Here is a 20752-nt window from a genome sequence, read left to right as displayed (position 1 = left end):
TCGATTAGTTGAGTTCTTTAGTTTTTTCCTTCAAGTCTCGAGTGCAGTTAGCTACCGGGTGCTCGACCCAACTGAGCTTCTACTTGATACTCGAGGAAGGACCTGCCTATGCTCGATTCCTTCGACCATAAGACTGATCCACTTTACTCGACCAAGGTTAAACTTGGCGGTACTCGAGTGGGCGTTTATGGAAATCTCTCCTCATGAGTAGAGTTAGGAGGCTACTATCGAATATCTAATTATGAGGTATATACGTATAAAGGATATATCATATATAAACAAGATATGTACAACACATATTAAGAAGTTTTAGATATCATGGAACCGAATCAGCGATACCTGATACACCTGAAATCACGAAAGTACATATCAGGAAGGTTTCGATTAGTTACCTAACTCGATGTGGTTAGTACTTAAAACATATCTGTCTACTTGGACGTCAAGGAAGACAAATCTTTATTGACCACGACTGGATAGGAGTAGATACTCCCACCCCTACATAAGGTGAAAAGGCTGGGGGAGAGAGAGATAGAGAGGAGACACAAGAACAACACACAAGGAAAACATAGGAAGACAGAACTCGAGGCAAGCATCAAGACCCTAACAGAGAAGGTACTCGGCGACCCCATTGCTTGTACTCGAGATCATCAATATACAACAACAACACCTTCACAGGACGTAGGATATTACTCTAATCAAAGGCCCGGACTTGTATACATTAATTGTCCTGTCTCGTGATTAATCCCTGCACTCGAAGGTACCCAGTCTATTTACGGACACATTGTCAGGAACTAATATTTGACAAAATTATCCATGTATCGCATAAAACTATATCTTTGTAAACCATTTATGCACATTAAGAAGTACCAATCTATACATAGGTGTAGCTACACTCACTCCAACTTACTTAAACCAAATATAAGTAATTCGGTAAATGAACTAATGACAGTGACTATTGAAGGCCTATTATCGAACATAGTTTAGTAAAAACGTTGAAATTGCATCTAGACCCTCTCCGATGTTGGTTTTGGATAATTGATAATAAATCATTAGAGAACTAATGAATTTAATGAGGTTACGAGCATGTACAATCTCATTGAAGAAGTTAAAAGATGTTGACATCTCTCAAAAAGAAAAAGAAGTGGCTCGTGGCTATTCAATAAATTTAAATTTATTTTATTTTTGAAATTGAGTATAGGTATGACGTGTTATTAAAAGGAATGTGTATAGATTGACTTGAAGATCGCTTAAGTGCTCAAAATATCCATTTAGGTTAAAGATGAGAGACAAAAAACGCACCACAAACACCAAAAACTCTAGTGTGCTAACTGTACCTGGATGTCTTGGGCCGGTCCGGAAGTTCTGGATAGCTGGAACCTCCGGATTTTCACTGAAATAGGGTTCTCAAGTGAAAGTTCTTTCTAGACCCAGAAGTTCCAGATTGGGTCCGGAACCTCCGGATTCTGGACATGATATTCGGAATGTTCGAATTTTTTCTGGTTGGGGTCATCAGGTTGAACTAAGTTTTGGATCTGGAAGTTCCAGTGAATTCGAAAGCTCCGGATTCTGTTAAATCTTCGTGGTTCTGATTGAAGCTAACTCAGGGCAATCCGGAATTTCTAGATCAATCCAGATATTCCGGATTGAGCTAAATTCACTGTAATAGCTAGTTTTAGGGGGTTGGATATAAATACCCCTCCTCTCGTGGCCTGCTGACCTAACCCATGACAAACTCATTGATGACACCTCTAGAGTTCTTCCCACTCCCTTTGGCTTCAATTCTTGCTAGGTTTTGAAAGCTGGGTGAGGGATTTGAGATTGAGTACCGGTGAGCATCATTCTTATCTTTGAGCACTTGAAGTCATTGTAAAGCCACATTGACATCGCGCTTGTTACTTTTAGAGGTTCATCCTCCTAGACGACTAGATGTCACCCGCCGAGCACCCAAACTTGTAGAGTGTTTTGGGAAATTTGTGAAGGCTCCTCCTCACGCCCGCAAGGAAAGAGGACAATTGACTCAGCCCGAGCTTGATCTTTGTGGTCACTTGTTGAGGTAAAGGGTTGAAAAAGATGTAGCTCTTTGTGAGTTACTCAATATAGACGTAGGATCCTTCGATCCGAACTTTGGAAAATAAATCACTTGTCTCTTTCCTTACTTTCTCGTATTCTTGTGTTCATTCTTGTTCTAGTTGACTTTCGAGCAATTCATCCTGATCTATGTGGTCGTGTGATTGTGACTGCAGGTGACTTGTAGAAATGACTTACTACATCTCTTGTGATCTATGGTAACATCTAGAATCAACTAGGAGTGCCTATGTATTGTTCGATTTCAATTTCATACTTTGTATCCAAAAAGTTCTCTGGAAGTTTTGGATTGAACCCGGAGGTTACGAATTTTGTTTAATCCGCTACAAAATTTTAATTTTTCAGAACACATATTCATCCTCCTGTATGTGATATTTTGATCCTTCAACTGTATTTTTAGTTAATAATTCGTAGCATTCTATTCGGTCTTACATGTTGGATGTATAATACTATTATGTCCCTGAGTGTAGATTAGCGTTACTGTCCATACATATATGCATTTATGATGAAAACTATATTTTATTTATTTAATCGGATGTTTGCCTAAATATAGGCTTGCTTTTTAAATATAAAATAGTGATTCCATTAAACTTTTTTATTTCTATATTTTATTTTTCAAATTTGCAAATATATGCGCCTATTTTAAAAATATCTAAATATATACTCATGTCGTCCTTCGTTCCTGTCACCCGTTGGAAGGGTGATATGTTTAAAAATATAAAGATGTCGCATTTCAATACTCTTATAATTCAAAACACTATCAAAATAATAATGAAAAATTCTAAAAAAAATTGTGGTGTATAAGATGCTATCATAGAGCTCACAAAAAATTCAGACAAAAATATAAACTGTAAAATGAGAAAAAAAAGATAAATTCCATGGATGTTGAAATTTATCTTTTTTTTTTCTCACTGTACAAGTAATTATTTGAGTTATTTTTTAAATCAAAAACTCGCTAAAACCATTGGCAACAAACACCTGGATACAATATGGTAGCCCAACAGGCTCATCTTCCACAGAATGCATGCAACTGAGTGCTTTTGCGCTTACCTTTTCAAATACATCAAGGATGAGGATGAGGAAGGGGCTCAGTTGGCTAGCGGCTTCAGGTGCGAGCACTGCCACCCGGGTTCAATCCCTATGATCGAACTCAGGCCTAACCTGGGTTTATTTCCATATTTAATTCCCGTTGCAGGCCTCTCAAGCGTGGAGCCACAATGGGTCTATCTTTAGGGAAATTTATCTTTTTTCTTCTCATTGTACAAGTAATTATTTGAATTAATTTGTTTAGAATAAAAATATAAATAAAAAACTTGTTAAAACTGTTGGCAACAAAGACCTGGATACAATCCGGTAGCCTAGCGGCCTCATCTTCCACATAATGCATGCAACGAGCTTTGTTGCGCTTACATTTTCAAATGCATCAAGGACCGAGGACGAGCAAGGGGCTCAGTTGGCTAGCAGCTCCAGTTGTGAGCGTTGCCACCCAGGTTCGATCCCTATGATCGAACTCGGGCCTCACCGGGGTTTATCCCATATTTAATTCCACTGCATGCCTCTCAAGTGTGGAGCTACAATGGAACTACGACGTACCCATAGTCTATGGAGTCTCGGATGATTATGTCGATCTTCCTAGGGACGCTACTATCTTTGTGTCTAGTATGTAGGTCTAGATGTGTGCGTAGGGTGTGTGAGTAGGTGTGTGTGATGGATAGATGTGTGGTTCCACGTATGTTCAGATTCTACAAGCTGTACCTAGATGAGAGGCGTCAAAAAAGAGAGGAAAAGTCCACTTTACCCCCCTTAAATTATTGGTCCAATTTGAAAGACCACCCACAACCAAGATACCAGAAATAGAACCACCCTCACTTTTGGAAAGCAGTTGTGGAATCCCCCAGAGCCGAATCTAAGGTAGTTTTCGTCTGATGTGGCACATAAATCCCGGTTTCAAATCCATACTGGCCCGAAAGGAATCCACATCACTGAAGAGCGACGAGAGGAGGGAAGGGAGGAGCGTGGATGGGGATAAGGATGGGGAGGAGAGAGCGAACTGGAGGAACACATCGAGGAGCGACGGCGAGCCAACGACAAGCACGCGGAGGAGGACAGGAAAGGTGGAGGCAAGGAGCGAGGAGGAGGGCGACGTGGTGGCGAGGAAGATGGAGAGATTGGAGGCTGGTGGGAGGGCCGAGTGGAGGAGGATGTGGAGGTGGACGGGTAGCGGGAGCAGTGTCGTGGGTAGCAGCATGATGTGGCGAGGAGGTGGCTCGCAAGGCGGGTGGCAAGGAGTGCATCCACGAGACTGGAGAGCGGTGTGACGATGGCGGTCGAGAGCCGGCGGTTAGTCCCGGGTGACATGCTGGGCCCCCGGGAGAGGGCGACAGTCGTGGCGTGCATCGTCTTGGCGATCGAGGTGCCACGTCCGGTGGTAGGGATCCTCGACCTCGTGGAATTTCTGGCGCTACAGGCGATGCGACGATCGCTGGAGGACATGCCTAAGTCAGCATTCTCCGATGGGTGGGACTTCACCACTAACCTACGTGGGTTCCCTGACATGTTCTGTGACGGGGACAAGGTGGTGGCGCTAGTGCTTAGTGACCCGTGGGTCACCAGGCCTGACAGGGTAGCTTGACCCGGCGCTTGATCGGCTGTCCGCGCTCACCGAGCTCTCGCTCGTGCCTAGCGCATGGAGGGGGAGCTCCCGACGTTGCTCGCCACATGTCAAACTTCTGGATCCTATCCGTTAGCAATACCTCATCTTCTACATGATACTGGACAGCATCAGCGCGTTGTCCAACCTCCGGACGCTCAACGTCAGCTTCAACCAGATCTCTGGTGCCATCCTACCATCCATCGTCGCACTACCATCGATTACCAACTTCATCCCCTACCCAAACCAGTTCACTGACGGCATCTCATCATTCCCAGACTCGTCCCTACTCCTCCGGTTGGACCTCTAGCACAACGCTCTCTTCGGCGGTGTGCCTGCCCTCCTGGCAGGGCTGCAATACCTCTTGCTCTCGGCGAACCAGCTCACCTGCACGGGTGACTCTATGTTACACCGGATGACATGACTCAACTTCCTCCACCTTAGAATGAACCATCTCGAGGGGCCAATCCCGTCGTCAGTGTTCACATTGCCATTGTCCGTGCTGCAGCGCAACTTCTTTGCGAGCCCTATCCAGCCATCCAATGACGTGACAATCCCGGTGGTGGACCTAAGCTACAACTGCTTCTATGGCCAGCTCTCGCCGCTCCTCACGTGCATCAGGTAGCTCCTTGATGGACTCTCCTCCCTGTCCGTATCCACACTCCTCCCTGCCCTTCTCTTGTTGCTCCCCTCCGACGTGTATTTCATTCAGCTCCATAATTTATGTGCCACATCAGACAAAAATCACCTTAGATTTGACTTGGGAGGTTCCACATCCGATTTTCAAACATAAGGAGGGTTCTATTTCTAATATAGTGGTTGCGGGTGACCTTTCAAATTGAATCAATAGTTTAAGGGATAAAAAGTGGATCAATATGTTTTTAAAAAATGCATCAAGGACCGAATCCCCCGTCTCATCCGCTTGGGCCGACGCGCATGGGTGGTGGGCTAACTGACTAACTTCGCGTGGGACGCGGACTCCTCGGACTGCCTCCCTCCCTCCCTCCCCCTCCGGCCCACCTCTCCGCCGCCCCCTCCATCAACACCGCGAATCCAACCCTAACCCCTCCGGCCTCCGCATCGCCACCTCGCAAGCAGGCGCCGAACCCCCCCCCCCTCCTCCTCGCCGGCGCTCTTCCCCACCTCCCCGTCGCGCGTCCCCGCTTGTGGTCGGCTCTCCGGTGCGTGTCCCTCACCCTCCCGCGAACCTTCACACACCCGCCTCCACTTCTCCGGCGTTAATTTCACCTTCCGCTATCTCTCTTCGCTTCGGTCGCAGGATTCAGCCCCTGCGATTCGCGCGCAATGGAGCTGGATCAGAGCGTTGCCGCCGGTATCGATTCCAGTAGCGCAGAGCCTGGTGCCGCGGCTTTCGATTCGGCGAGCGCCAACCCTGATGCGAACGCGTACAGTCAGAATCCGAGCTCCGTTATGCAAGTCGATGGGGCGCTTGTCACCGGCGAGAGTGTCGTGGCCCCTGAAGGTGGAGCTCAGGGACCTGATGCCTCCGGGTATCGGACAGAGCACGCGGTGTTGAACGGGACGGCGAGCCAGACGACGAATTACCAATCTGCAGGAGCTACAGAGAACGGCGGTACCACCACGGACGAGATGGGCGAGCTAGTTGCTGAGCCATCCTATGATGAAGGTAATGTTGGGCTCTCACAGGTAGCCTAATTTGGCATCCTACCTATTGTTTGTTCGTAACATGCTGCTTTCTTTTTGCAGCTGTGCTTCCTGCGGAAGAGGCTAGGTTATGGAGTGTCGTTACCGCGAACTGCTTAGACTTCAATGCTTGGACTGCACTTATTGATGAGACAGAGAGAAATGCTGAGGTAAAGTTTGGATTGCTGCTTGCCCATACTAATCATTCTTGCGACTTATTTTGTGCATCCTGCTATATGTGGAGGACCTTTTTTTATCCTCACAACTGCGTCCTCATATGATTATATGCTATTTATTCGTGTTAAGTGGAAAATATGAGTTTTGCGATTATTTCCTTGTAGCTTTGATTTGGTGCGTACTGTAAATGTATGTGTTTACTCTGATGTATGATAATTCGCTTTCTTGTTTTTCTTAGATTAGAATGTGTTTGCAGTCTTAAGGGCCTAATAGTGTAATATTGCCTTTTCCCTCTATCGTGTTAGTAGATTTCGTAACCATTGTGTTTCCTGCAGTTGATTTCAAGTGTTAATTACTGTTCCTCAACCTTTGTTTTTCCTATTGTAGTCGTATGTGATTTTAGTATTTTGTCTTTCAACGCACTTAATCTAAATTCAATCTGATTGATCAGTAATAAGAAATGGAACTTCTGTAAGATGAATTCTTTTTTTTGCTAATACCACATTTTTGTATATTCTTGTACAGAGCAATATTTTGAAGATACGGAAAGTATACGATGCATTTCTTGTGGAATTCCCTCTTTGCTTTGGTTATTGGAAGAAATATGCAGATCACGAAGGACGACTTGATGGCATCAATAAAGTTATAGAGGTGTACGAACGAGCAGTTCTTGCAGTTACTTATTCAGTGGAAATTTGGTATAACTACTGTCAGTTCGCAATTTCAACATATGATGACCCAGATATCATCAGAAGGTATCAATTACACATAATATGCCTATTCTGATGATGTTTCTGTCTTCTGACTTTGTTTCGAATAACTGGGCATTTGTAAGCCATTGTATGTATGAAGGTCCGATTACGTGCTTTAGAATATTTTAGAGCTCTATTTGTGCTATACATGTTATAGCATAGTCCATCTGAAAACTGGATATATTCAAATTCTGACTATGCTATACATGTTATTAGCATAGTCCATCTGAAAACTGGATATATGTCAATGAAGTGCAATGGGCCAATGGCCAATGCTGACCTACCTTGAGTTACTAAATATGAAGTTAAGTACTTATTTGACCTTCTGTAGGCTCAGTATCTCTGCCTAGCTATTTCTTTTAGGTCAATGTTAGTTCATACATTACCTTAGCTAACTTTGACATTATAACGTGCTTTGTTGATACAAATTACTTTAGACACAGTAAAGTTGAAATATGTCTTATAAAAAATAATGCTAAATGTAAAGTAGCTACTAGTTTTTGCACCTGCCAGCCATCATTCATCGAGTGTTTTCTTAATGTGCCTTTTTTGTCTCATTATTTCGTTTTTTAAATGAGTAACTTTGATCACCTTTTCAGTAACTTTTGCCACCTGCTTTTCTGCAGACTGTTTGAACGGGGTTTGGCATACGTTGGGACAGATTACTGTTCCAGTCTTTTGTGGGATGAGTACATTAAGTATGAAGAATCACTGCAGGCATGGAGTCATCTAGCCATGATATATACGAGAATATTAGAGCATCCTATACAGCAGCTTGATCGCTACATTAATTGGTAAGTTCGTTCGTATTGTTTATGCATTTTGTATGCAAGTGTGGAAGTGTAGCTTTTCTTTGTGTGTGTGGATCACTTCTTATGTGTATTATCAAATTGTTTTTTATCCGTGGCTTGCTAATTTTTAGCTTTATTGTCTGATGAATGGATTAAGAAAATATGAATAACAAAACTGCATCCACCATGTATCAGTAGAAATAAACACACGCACCACTATACCATTCCGGCATTTCCTAATCCAGCTATTATGTGGTTGTTATTTTAAGCACCTGAACTATAATTCGCAATGTATATTCTCATTTATAGCAGTACATAGAATGTAAAATTTCTTGTGGTACTAATTGTTATTCTTATTCTTATTCAGCCTCAAGGATTTGGCTTCGACACGGATTTTTTCGGAAATACTTACTGCAGAGGAAGCTTCTTTGTATGGTGTTACTTCTGAGAACAGTGCTCAGGCTCTTGATAGTGAGGCACATCCTGACAATGTCGATAAATCTGCTCAACCTGAAAATTCATCTTCAACAGAAGCAGAGAACCTTGCAAAGTATATCTCCATGAGAGAAGATATGTACAAAAAGGCTAAAGAGTATGAATCTAAGATTATTGGTTTTGAGCTAGCTATTAGAAGACCATATTTTCACGTCAAACCTCTTGACAATCCAGAGCTTGAAAACTGGCATAACTATCTTGATTTTATCGAGAAGGAAGAAGACATTAACAAGGTATGCTTTTGTACCTCTAGCAATCTTGTCTCTTTTTTATTTAGTAGATTTCATGGAACACTTGGTATCTTATAACTTACAATCCAGTCTTATTGGCTCCATTATATGCTTTAACGGCTAGTATTTGGACGGAGATTCCTTTATAATGGGATATTGAACTGAGGATAGAGCGTGGACATAATGTTTGGTTTCGATGAGGCTAAGTACTTCAAACTTTCATTTGTCAGTGGCCGTTCTGGGTTAATGAAATATGGTACCAAATACCAGTTTGAATTTTTAATCTCATATATGCAGGTATTTGCTTAATGTTCACCTTCTTAACCATCTATCTATCAAGCAAGGATGGTCCCTCCTTTATTATGGAGGGGCCTCCCTAATCAGCTAATGGAGTAACCTGTGTGAACTTCTCTTTTTTTTTTTTGTCAATATCAAATTCTTATTCCCTTTATTTCCCCTCTTACATCAGTCTTCTGATGGTACAAATACTGTTTCAGGTTATTAAATTGTATGAAAGGTGTGTCATTGCTTGTGCTAGCTATTCAGAATTCTGGATCCGCTATGTGCAATGTATGGAGGATAAAGGAAGCCTAGAACTAGCAAACAATGCCCTGGCTCGTGCCACTCATGTGTTTGTCAAGGTATTATTCGATAACTTGTATAACAATATGTACTTGATAGCATTGTTGTTTTTACCTTTAAACATTTCATTTTCTCTTCCTTATCATGCATGTTGTACGCACTCCTATATGTACATATAAATACAGCATCTGAATTAGTTAGTTTGTAGGACTTTCAAATGCATATTTACTATTTAAGGTTAAATCACTAATGGTGTACTGATTGGGAAGACCGGCTTTTCGAAATCTCATTTTATTATTGATGCTTTGAAAAGAATCCAAACTTATACCCTGTGCCATGGTTGGTGTTGGTTGCCAGGAGCTCAAACTAAAGCTCTCCTGATGTTTTTTTTTTTAATTTCCATTGGAACCTTTAAAAGTTCTAACTGAGAAGATAAGCATTGGTAATAATGTTTTTGATCTAATATTGTACAGCATTGTGCATTATATAGTTTAGCGGTTTTAGATTTGCTGATAACTACATTGCGTTTATTTTTATTATGTTGAACAGAAACAGCCAGAGATCCATCTATTTAGTGTACGCTTTAAGGAGCTTAATGGAGATGTTTCTGAAGCACGTGCAGAATATCGGCATCTTTACTCAGAACTATGTCCTGGCTTACTAGAGGCCATTGTAAAGCATTCCAATATGGAGCACCGACTGGTATGTCTCTGAACAAACAATTGTCTTGTTCCCTTTTTAAAAGTGTTCAAGAGTTTATTTAATCCGTTTCTCCTTGCAGGGAGATAAAGAATCTGCTTGTTTAGTTTATGAGAAGGCCATAGCTACTGAAAGGGAAAAGGAGCAGAGCCAGCTCTTGCCAACGTTGCTGATTCAATACTCACGCTTCTTATTTCTGGTAAGTTTTCATCAACATTTTGATATTGCCAAAATGTGAAAAAAATCATGGTTTACACGTCTGTCTAAATTGTATTGTCTGACTATGTGAATGTGTTGACTGAACATTCGGGGTTAGACAATAAGAAAATAGTGTTGAAAACTGTGCTTTTGTGTATGTTTATTGTGTATGATCAGACCTTTTATGGAAAGATGATTAAGTTTGCCATGCATCTCACGATTTACATTTTAAGCACTCCAATTTTGTTTTTTAGCTAAGAGATGTTTCTTTTTTCCCCTGTTTGATGAGTAGCTGATTGAACTCAACTTCTCCTGCATTCTTCGATTTAATATATCTCTGTTTAAGTTGGTGGAATTTGATGTATTCCTCAAAATGTGTAGGGCATCCGAGACTTAGAAAAGGCAAGGGAGACTTTAACTGCATTGCGCGGGCAGTTTAATGTGACGAAACCAATTCTTGAGGTTACAACTTTCGGAATTTTATCTGAAATGTTCAATTTTCCCTCATCTTTTTCTTTAATTTACCTAATACTACCTTTAATTTGCAGGCTGTCATCCATTTAGAGTCAATGTTTCCTTGTGAAAAGCGTATTGAATTTTTAGATTCACTCGTGGAGAAGTACCTTACACCTGAACCATCTCAAGGGGAGATTGCAAGTCTAGGCGACAAAGAAGAAGTATCTTCCATATTTTTAGAGGTAATACTTAAAAGCTGCACCTTTCTACATATAATTCCTTCTTGGTTTGGCAAGTCGAGGCATTATGAGTGTGAAGTAAGATAATTTTGTATCTAATTGTGTTTGTTTTGTCAATCTGCCAATGAGAGAATGAAGGTGAAATAGAATAGTGTTTTGATTAGGTACATTAAGTTAGTGTTGTTTATTTGAGTGTGGTTTGTATGGTGCAAGTAAGAAGTATGGTTGTCAGAAGATTGCAGTACTGGCACTTTGAACTAATATTTGAGGGGGCAAACATATAACTGTTCACTGTGATTATTTGATTGCTCATCTTTAGGAACATGAAGTAGATTGTGATAATTCTTGAAATTTTGGTTCAGTTGAGCTGTAGAGTTTTGCAACTTTTGCCTTCGAATGGAATGGAAAGCTATATATAAATGTAGAACTGTCCTTAATACGAAATTCCTGTTCTCTTCTGCTTTTCAATAATAACAATGATTGCACTGTTTGTACAGTTATCAAATCAGGTAATCTGCTAATGTAAGTGCCATGTAAATGAACTAGGCATCAGTATTTACTTTTATTTTGTTTATGGGCTTATCCAGTTAGATAGTTAGATTATTGATACATTTACGAACTGTTTACAGTTTTTGGATCTATTTGGGGATGCAAAAGCGATCAAGAAGGCTTTAGCTCGGCATACAACTCTTTTTTCATGTAAGAGAAGCATTCTGCCATCAAAGAAACGAAAAGCGGATGATGCTATTGTGTCAGACATAGACAAATTGGCTAAAACTGGGGGTACTCAGCCAGTCATGGGAACTGATCCAAATGCTCCTAATCCTCCCGTTTGGCCTGTGACTTCTGAAGCATCAGGACAACAATGGGGAGCCGGTTATGCACCACAGGTTGGATATTCCTATAAATCTGCATGATTTAGTTCCATGCTCTCTTTTTGGGTGAACAAATCAAGATAAGAGACAAATTTCTGGAAATGAAAAGAATAGGAGAAATGAGACATTATTGATTGTCCAGATTTGAACCACTTATCTTTTCAAACTTGGGTAGGAATTTAGCGGTCATTTATCTCAATACCTCTCATTCTCTCTCCCTGAATTTGCAGCCAACATACATGTTCCCAAGCTTTTGGAAATGTGAAAAACATGTTGATTCCAGAATCCTTTTTGGTGACTTGTTTCTTCCTTTTTTGTTGTGCTCATGCTCATTTGCTAGATCTAAAAGTTCATTCCTATGATATTTTTTCCATCACCCCTTAGAATTTGAATAATAAAACCCAAGAAGCTCTTTTACAACTAGTCACTTCTACCATTGTTTGGACATAATGATGCTATTGTGCTTAGCTATATATTGTTGCATTTTGATTTTAACTTCCTTTACATTGTAGTCTGCGTATCCTGCATATGGAACTTATGACTACAGCCATCAAATGCCTCAATCTGCCCCTCAAGCTGCTGCTTATGGTGCATATCCTCCAACATACTCTGCTCAGGTACTGAATCCGTCTCCTGCCTCCTAAATTTACGAAATGGTTCTGGATATTAAAAGATTATTCTTGGTCTCTTCCAGAATTTGTTGCAAGGAATGACTATGGCACATGTTATGGACTTTTTTTTCCCCACCATCAAGATTCCCTACTTGTATCCAAATCCCTAAACAGGAAAATAAACATTAGGATGTTAATTAGAATAAAAAAATTGGTTGTGCCAAAGTAAGAGCTGTCATGATTTGAATCATGTTGTAAGAGCATCTCCAACAATATAGATAGCTGCTATGTATAAGAGTTGTATATGTCACCAATAAATAATACTATAGACCTACCAATTAGTTTAATTGTAGCACTGTTTATAAAATTAATGTATAGGCCCACATGCAATAGACTGCAATATCAATATATTAAATGAGTAGACTATTTACTAGTTAGTAGTCAACTTTTATCTCTCCTCATTACTCTCTTCTCCACATAGACAAAAATCTGATGTGGATAGCCTTATAGCTAGCTGCCAGTATTATTGGAGATGCCTTAATTATTTGGTCTCTAGTTGCTTCTTTCTTTCAAGAATTCTCTCCGCTCCATAATTTTCTCTATTTCTGGTTGATGCTAGTTCTGAGGCAGTCTTGCACAAACATGGTACAGTTTACTAGGCAGTCTAAATTATCAATGGTAATCGGAGATAGTTACTGCTTGTAGTTTGTCAAACAAACCAAGTGCTATAGTCAGACCTACTGGCAGTAACATATGTTTTGTTTAGTCGCATCAGTATTAGCATCAGCAGATATGAACCAACTGCAGATTATGTTACATGTAGATTGGTCTTGGGAGCTGTGTTACCTGGACACGCATGTGAAATTTTTTTGGCGCATCGACGTGTATCCGCGCGTCGATTCGCGTCGGACATGGCGCGACACACATCGGACACCTGTGGTCACGTCTCGTGCCTAGCATGTCAGCCGGTGAGCGTCGATTCTTGTGACGCCGTAGTTGAGACGAGCGAGTCACCGAACGGGAAGCCGCCGTGGACGCGAGAGTTGAAGACAAGAAGATGGAGGAGGGCAGGGGAACGGCCAGCACCGAAGGGGAGCACGCTGTGGTAGCGTAGTCCGCAGTCTCTGGCGGATGAGGGCACCGGAGATATGAGGTGGGTGCAGGCTATCCATTTTGCTAGTCATTGGTAAGAGATGATGGCCGGCAGCGAGGGATCTACAACGGCGGCAGAGCTGCGCCGGTGGAAGAAAGGGGCTAGGAAACAAGACTGGCGGTGGCTGCTGTTTGGTCTTGGAGTCTGGAGTTGGTAGGGCAACTCAGGAGTAGGTGGACTGGATGGGCCACTAAATAACAGCCCATTTAATCCTTTGGTTCCTTTTCTTTTTCTTTCTTCTTTTTCCATTTTCAGCCTTGCATTATTGGATAATCTATGTACAGAATTAGGACTCTAATTTTTGCCCCTTGTACCGTATTAAATAAGAGATAGATCTCTACACTATACATATAAAAGTGATTAAAAATTAAAAAATTAATATGTATTAGGCGAATCCCCGAATCCTGTTTTCTAGAATTTGCCGAATCGGACATCCGCACCCGAGTCGGACTCCGACACCTGTGTCCGTGTCCCGGTAACACAGCTTGGGAGAATACTTGTGCTCACTATTACCATAACTGTAATTATTTCTTCACTGTTATGCTAATGTCATTGTTTTGGGACTATGGATACGTAGTCTTGTCTCTTACACCTCCATATACCTCATTTGTCCAGCGTTTTTTTTTTCAATCTTCACCACTATAGTAACTTTAAATCGTGTTGAAGGTCATCTGATGCAAATTATGGTTAAAATATTGTAGGCCTACACACAACAAAGCTACGCACAACCTGCAGCAATGGCAGTGGCAGCACCAGTGGCCGCAGTGGCACCAGCACCAGCAGCAGCTTACCCTCAGCAACCTGCGGCAGCTCCTCAACCCTATTATGGCACAACCTACTACTGATCTGTTGACTAATCTTGGACAGCGTTTCATCGAGCCTGTTAATCAGCAGGTCTTCGTATTTATGGTTCTACAGTCTAATCGGCTGGTTTGCCAGTACCATGTCAAAAGGCATCGCAAGACCTTTTGTACTGCTAGTGTTCCTGGAAGACTCAATGTTAGTGTTGGGGATGTAGCTAGCCCTTGCCCGGATGCTATTTGCGGTGCAAGACTCAGTGTTAGTGTACTGAGGATGATCACTCGAGTCGGAATCTGAGATTTGTATAGAACATTTTGGTGCTAGCATCCATGTGTCTAGGAATCTCGTCGCTTTTTGTAGCTTAATTCTTACTGTAGGCGACGTATTTGAGTTAGCGGTGTTTACTATGCGTATGAATTGCTCACATGATTGTCATCATCTACGGTACAAGCCCATCTGGAATGCAGGAACTTTTCTCGAGGCCTCGATGCCTCTTACCTGTGAAAATTTTCTTGCAAAGCTCTTAACTCATAGGGCCCTGTGCCCTGTTTGAAACGTGGGTATGTTTCTCAATTCCTACAAGAATTGACTGTTGCTTCCGAATTTCCAGCAAAATTCCTGCCAATCGGGTTCTAAGCTATTTTCGCATTTCAAACTGGTTCCCGGAATCAATTGTCAGCCAAGGAGCATGACCAGTACGATGTGTCATATGAATTACGCGGGCACATGCACCGACTCCTGTGCCGTTGCTAGTTACCATGTACGGTAACAGGCTAATAGCGAACGTAGCCGCAAGAGAAAATCCAAGCCATGCCCTAACGCAGGAAAATTTCTATTGTGTACACAAATCAACCAGCCACAACCTCATGGTAAGGGTCGTAAAAAAATCTAATAAAAATCTAATAGTATAGAGTATACTATCATCTACCATCTTCCGAAATTTAAGCTCAAACAACCACTTGTTTCTCCTCAGGCGCACGGCAGCACCCGCCTGAGGCGATAGCCTGAAATCGAAATGGCGTCATCGTACGAGAGGGGCCGCCGGCGCGTGCGCTGATGAGGCAAAACGACAGCGTCTCCCCCCGCTGGACTCACCCGATCGCATCGGGCGGGCGTCTCCACGCCCGAAGCGCGTCGCCTCGTGGACGTAGCAGCCCCCACCCAGTTCCCTTGGATTGGAACGTGCCGTCTCGTTTGCCACGGCGCCTCGTCTTTGGCCGCTCCGCGCGTCCCCTGCGGCTCTGCCTATACATCCGTCTCTTTTTCCCCACCGATCACCTCGTCGCACACTGGGCCATTGTTCTTGCACGCGTGCTTCCGCCTCTTGCTACTTGGCCAGCGACTCTTGCGCTTGCCTTCGGCTGTCTATTTGTTCAGTGAGATACTTCTGTGACCGAGCTGTTCTGTTCGAGGTAAGCTTTCCTGTCGATACCCTAGAGAAAACAGAGCGTTGAGTATTATCTAGCAGTAGGAATCTAGGACCCAGGAAACATTAGAAGTTGGAGTCGTCCTACACCCCTACTCCGAGTTGTGCGAACTAAGACAAAGTATGTGCTGCCTCAAATTCGCCGTAAATGTTTGGAATATGTAGGCAAATTTGGCAAGTAGATCATATTTGCAGTTAATTTTGCAATGCATCTGCGAAGTTTCCGTCTGTGACAGCGCTAACAAAGTTTTTCAACTTCTCCGATCTCCCAAGTTATGCTACATTGTTTACAGCTTAACTTTGTAGTAGCTGTTGATATTGTAACTTTTCAGATGCCTGAGTAATTCTAATGTTGGTTCATCTAGACCGATATTGCAACTTTTCAGATGCCTGGGTAATTCTAATGTTGGTTCATCTAGACCTGATCTCCCAAGTTATGCTACTTTGTTGATCACTGAACTATGTAGTAGCTGCTGATATTGTAAATATATCACACCACATTGTTTATTGAGTGCAGGTAATTGCACAACAACTCATGGCCGAGATCGACACTAGACAACTAGAATCTGTGCAGGCAGGAGTGGCTCTCTTCGATCCGATAAGCGATCAGCTCAACAGGTTCAGCCCAGACAGAAATGTGGGTAACCATCCATGCCTGTGTAAATTTGTAATTGTATCCACTAGTCCCAGCTTCCATCTTTCCAATACAACAAAATCAATCTCACGCTGGCGAAATGCAGGAGGAAGAGATTGTCATCATCACCAAGGAGCTCGCTACTTGCAAGCTGCAGCTCGAAGTGAAAGAAAGCGAGAGCAAGCAAGCCATTCTGAAGTATGAAGCTCTCCAGAAGGCCATGCAAGAACTCTCCGACAAGTACGACAGGGCGTCTCTAGACGCTTACATCCGTATAACCCAGCTGGAAGCTGACAATAGCACGATCAGAAGCCAACAATCGGAGATGGAAGAGGAATGCAAGACACTGAGAGATGAACTGGCTACCGTGAAAGGCGAGCTGGACGCCGCAAAGGCGTCGATCGCATTTCTGCTGAGAGAGGTGGAGCTGATGGAGACGAGGACGATCATGGAGAGGGAGAGCACAAAGGAGGCGTTGGCGCGCATCCTGCAGCTCAACGATACTGTTTTGTCGTCTGCGGTTGTGGCTATCAGGGCGGAGGAGGAGAGGTCTGTGTTCTTTCAGGAGGTGACACTTGAGTTCTTCAACTCTGACAAGAACCTGGAGGTGATCAGGAGGCAGACGGAGATGATGGAGAGCATGGAGAAGGAGTTGCTGGCGAAGACGATGGAGGTTGAGTACCTACGATCAGAACTGAAGCACGTCAAGGAGCTTTACATGGCACCGCAGGCTGGTTGTGACAACTCAGATGATCGTCAGGTTCAAGCATGTTGTGAAACAACTACAGATGATCAGAAAGCAGAAGCAGAGTTCACATCTCAGCACTCACCACAAGAATGTTTTGTTTCTGAAATCTTCAGAAAGGATTGCCAAGTTGTTCCATCTGATGACACCACGATGAAAACTAAGATGTCTGAAGATGTTGTAGAAGGTGAAGGAGGAGTAGAGGTTATGGTTCAGGTCACGACAGTGCCTGAAGGGAACTCCGATGTTCAAGAGACAAGATGCCTTGTCGCTAAAATCTCTGGAGAAGATCACGCTTGCATCGTCGCCACGGAGATCGCTGTCTCCAAAGACGAGGACGAGTTCTACACCAAGGAGCTCGAGCCCGAGCAGGGAAACAAGCTGGACGGGTACGTGCTCGTCGCGAAGAGCTCCGAAGCCAACGCGGTCAATGGCAAGCTGCTGGACGCGGCGCGCGCGGAGATCAGCAACCTGCGGTTCAGCCTGGAGGAGGCGGTGCGGCGGGCCGAGCTGGCCGAGGAGGCGAAAGAGGCGCTGGAGCGGGAGCTGAGGGAGGAGATCCGGAACAAGCACCCGTCGCGGCGGCTCACGACGTCGGACTCGGAGGACGGCCGTCGCCCGGCTCGCGAGAAGGCTCCTCCGGCGCTCGCTCCCATGCCCAGTAGGCCGCGGCCGACGCCGTCGAGGGGGCCGAGAAGCGCCCGGCCGGGAGGGGAGCACTCGCCGACGCCGCGCTGCGTGACACTGGGGAAGGTGCTGAATATGAAGTACAAGTGAAGTTCGCGTTTTCCATGTTTCGACTTTTGCGCATCTGATGTTTCGACTTTTGTCTTCTGTTTTTAATGGCTACGCTTCTCGCAGGCACACCAAAAATCAATGAATCTCAAAGAAAATTTGGTGTAAAAAAACGGTAGATAAAAAAGCACCACTCTTTTTCTAAAAAAGGAGATAACTCTAGATAAATAGCAAAATAAAAAATATCGTACAACAAATGCGATTGTAAATGTATATTTGCAAAATCACTTCCTTGCCCAGGAATTACTTCAAAATATAGGCAATAAAAACTCCACCTACCTGAGCTGAAATTACTCTACTCTACCCTATCTCCCCTCCTTTCTTTCGACGTGCCGCCGGTCCAACCGATACAGCCATGCACAATGCAATGAGCTGGCTAGTCGCTTGGATATACGCACTTGGAGAAGACGTCACCGCTTGGCCAGGCGCAAGACGTTTTGAGCGGGAGAGCAACGTGATCTTGCGATATATAACTATTGCAAGTAGATATAGAAAGTAGAGATTGAAGATTAAACTAAGAGTAGAGAGAATGATTGTTTGTATTTATTGATATGAATGTTTACATATTATACATATTGAAAGGATATGATGAGAGTACATGTTTATTAGGGAGAACAGGGTCGGTCCTGAGATTTCAGTGGCTTGGAACGAAACTAAAAGCGAGACCCTATTGAATATAAATATTTATATATTAATTAAAAAATAATATTCTAGATAGAGTCCACGAGCATTTACGATAAGTTTGAACAACTTAGAATGCATCCGTTACAGTATGGCTGAAACAAAATTATCGTAAATACCGAACAAAATTGTAAGAGATCAGAGTACATGCATGTATGCTTGTGTTAATGCATGCTAACTAGGTAGAGATACTCATATGCTTATGTACAACTTGCTACGTACAGCTCTAGTTACTTATCGGTACATGCAGCAGTTAGCTTGCAATCATAGTAGCTTTGGAGCTATCTGCTCGCAGGTGCTAGCACCGAAGTACAAACGCTGGACCCATTGATCGCCGAAGCAAGTGGGGACCTTTCTATATTTCAAATGTGCGATCTCAACAAGGGTCGGATCCATTTAAGGTGAAGTAGAAACTATAGAGCAGAAAAACCAGCGACAAAAACTCATATGCCAATGGCTGATGCATGTCCTCGATCGAACCTGCGGGCATGCGGGATGCCTTGGAGTCGTGCTCCCACGAAACGCAAGAAACTAGACTGTCTATACGGAAGAAAACATGAAACAGGCAAACAGCCAAATAGGCTAGACAGACAAATCACTTGAATTTTTATGGACCGGAGGAACCAGGCTACTTGCGTTCTATCGTATGGACTACTAAGCATAGCTGCTACTTTAGACCTAGTTCTATTTATTATCGTACGGACTGTTAGGTATGTATATTATATACAGATACATAAAAAGGGGCCCCTTAGTTTTGGAGGCCCGGGGCGGCCGCACTACTCGACCCCCCTCAGGGCCGGCCGTGAGGGAGAAATCCCTTTCTAATAGATAAACCTTTTGTAGTTGACACCTAATTGATCACATGGTGTTTATTCTCAATACTTCATTTTGATCAATTATTTCAGTTATAAACTCCTTGTTGAAAACTCCTCTAAAACCCTGTGAGAAAATATAAGTAGTAAATAATATATTGATATGCCACTAAAACTCCTTCAAAATCCAATGAGAAAATATAAGAAGAAAATTATATGACATATATTGATAATTGCATCATTTTAAGCTCATATGAGAAACCTAGATAGGAAAAACTCATTGGTGAACTTAGAGAACAATAAACATAGTCTTTGGGCCATATTAAAACCTCTGAAAATCTTTTAGAAAAATAGGAGAAATAATATTGATATTACCTCATTAAAAACCTTATATGAGGATCCATAAAGGAAAAACTCATACAGGAAAAGAGTACAATATAAGAACATATCATTATTCAGGGATCATCTCCGCATGAACCATACAAATCTCGTAGTTGTCGCATACTAATTTCGTAAATACATTTTTTGTAACGTGGAAGTTGGTAATGATTTAGTGAATAAATATATGATATTGTCATATGATTTAGTTTGCAAGATTTATATCTCCCATTATAAGGATAGAACAATTTATGTGCAATATATTTGGTTATATTGCTCTTCATGTAACATGTTTGTATTTGAGCAATGCATGCAGAATTATTTTCATAGATGATGGTTAGTGATTTAATGAAATTAATACCACATGATAGTTGTACGTGGTTTATTATTCTGCGAAGTCATACACATGTATGTGATATTTCAGAATGATAGTTAGAAGTAGACTTTAAAATCTGTTTTTGATGACTCCTATGAGAAGACTATATTACCATAAAATCAATTTTTTATTTGACGTTATGGGGATCAGTTGTATAGCTAGTATTTGAATATCCCACTATAGTCACATCTTAATTTTTCTAATAGAAAAACTAGATCTTTGGTGCCATAATGATATCTTTGGATATCCTCTCTAAGTCTCACCTAATGACATTGTTAGAGTTGTGCTATTTAAGCTAGACAATTATCCGTAAATGCAATATCAGGTATGTTGCTATTTACAAGATACATGAGCGCTTTGATGACACTAAGATATAGAACTTTAGATTCAATATCTTTTCATCATCAACTCAATATATGAATTGATCTTGATTCATATTTAGGGAT

At 42.3% G+C, this 20752-nt stretch overlaps 2 protein-coding genes and 1 pseudogene across 2 annotated transcripts; all 3 read left to right on the top strand.

The window, feature by feature from the left end:
- Positions 1-4405: 4405 nt before the first annotated feature.
- Positions 4406-5360, top strand: LOC133914835 (probable LRR receptor-like serine/threonine-protein kinase At2g16250; annotated as a pseudogene).
- Positions 5361-5736: 376 nt separating this feature from the next.
- Positions 5737-14966, top strand: LOC133916721 (pre-mRNA-processing factor 39-1-like). Its single transcript, XM_062360529.1, has 14 exons — positions 5737-5916; positions 6015-6383; positions 6464-6570; positions 7103-7332; positions 7956-8123; positions 8488-8848; positions 9343-9486; positions 9977-10129; positions 10209-10325; positions 10706-10786; positions 10873-11022; positions 11649-11909; positions 12407-12511; positions 14360-14966. The coding sequence occupies exons 2-14, from the start codon at positions 6041-6043 to the stop codon at positions 14501-14503; spliced, it is 2364 nt and encodes a 787-aa protein (XP_062216513.1). The 5' UTR covers positions 5737-5916; positions 6015-6040; the 3' UTR covers positions 14504-14966.
- A 1313-nt stretch (positions 14967-16279) lies between these two features.
- LOC133914452 (uncharacterized) lies at positions 16280-18049 on the top strand. Its single transcript, XM_062357555.1, has 2 exons — positions 16280-16522; positions 16626-18049. Exons 1-2 carry the CDS (start codon positions 16421-16423, stop codon positions 18039-18041), a joined length of 1518 nt encoding a protein of 505 aa, XP_062213539.1. The 5' UTR covers positions 16280-16420; the 3' UTR covers positions 18042-18049.
- Positions 18050-20752: the final 2703 nt, after the last annotated feature.

The sequence above is a fragment of the Phragmites australis genome, chromosome 4 (genome assembly GCF_958298935.1).
Source record: "Phragmites australis chromosome 4, lpPhrAust1.1, whole genome shotgun sequence".
Taxonomy (NCBI): Eukaryota; Viridiplantae; Streptophyta; class Magnoliopsida; order Poales; family Poaceae; genus Phragmites; species Phragmites australis.
This window is presented reverse-complemented; position numbering and strand designations above follow the sequence as displayed.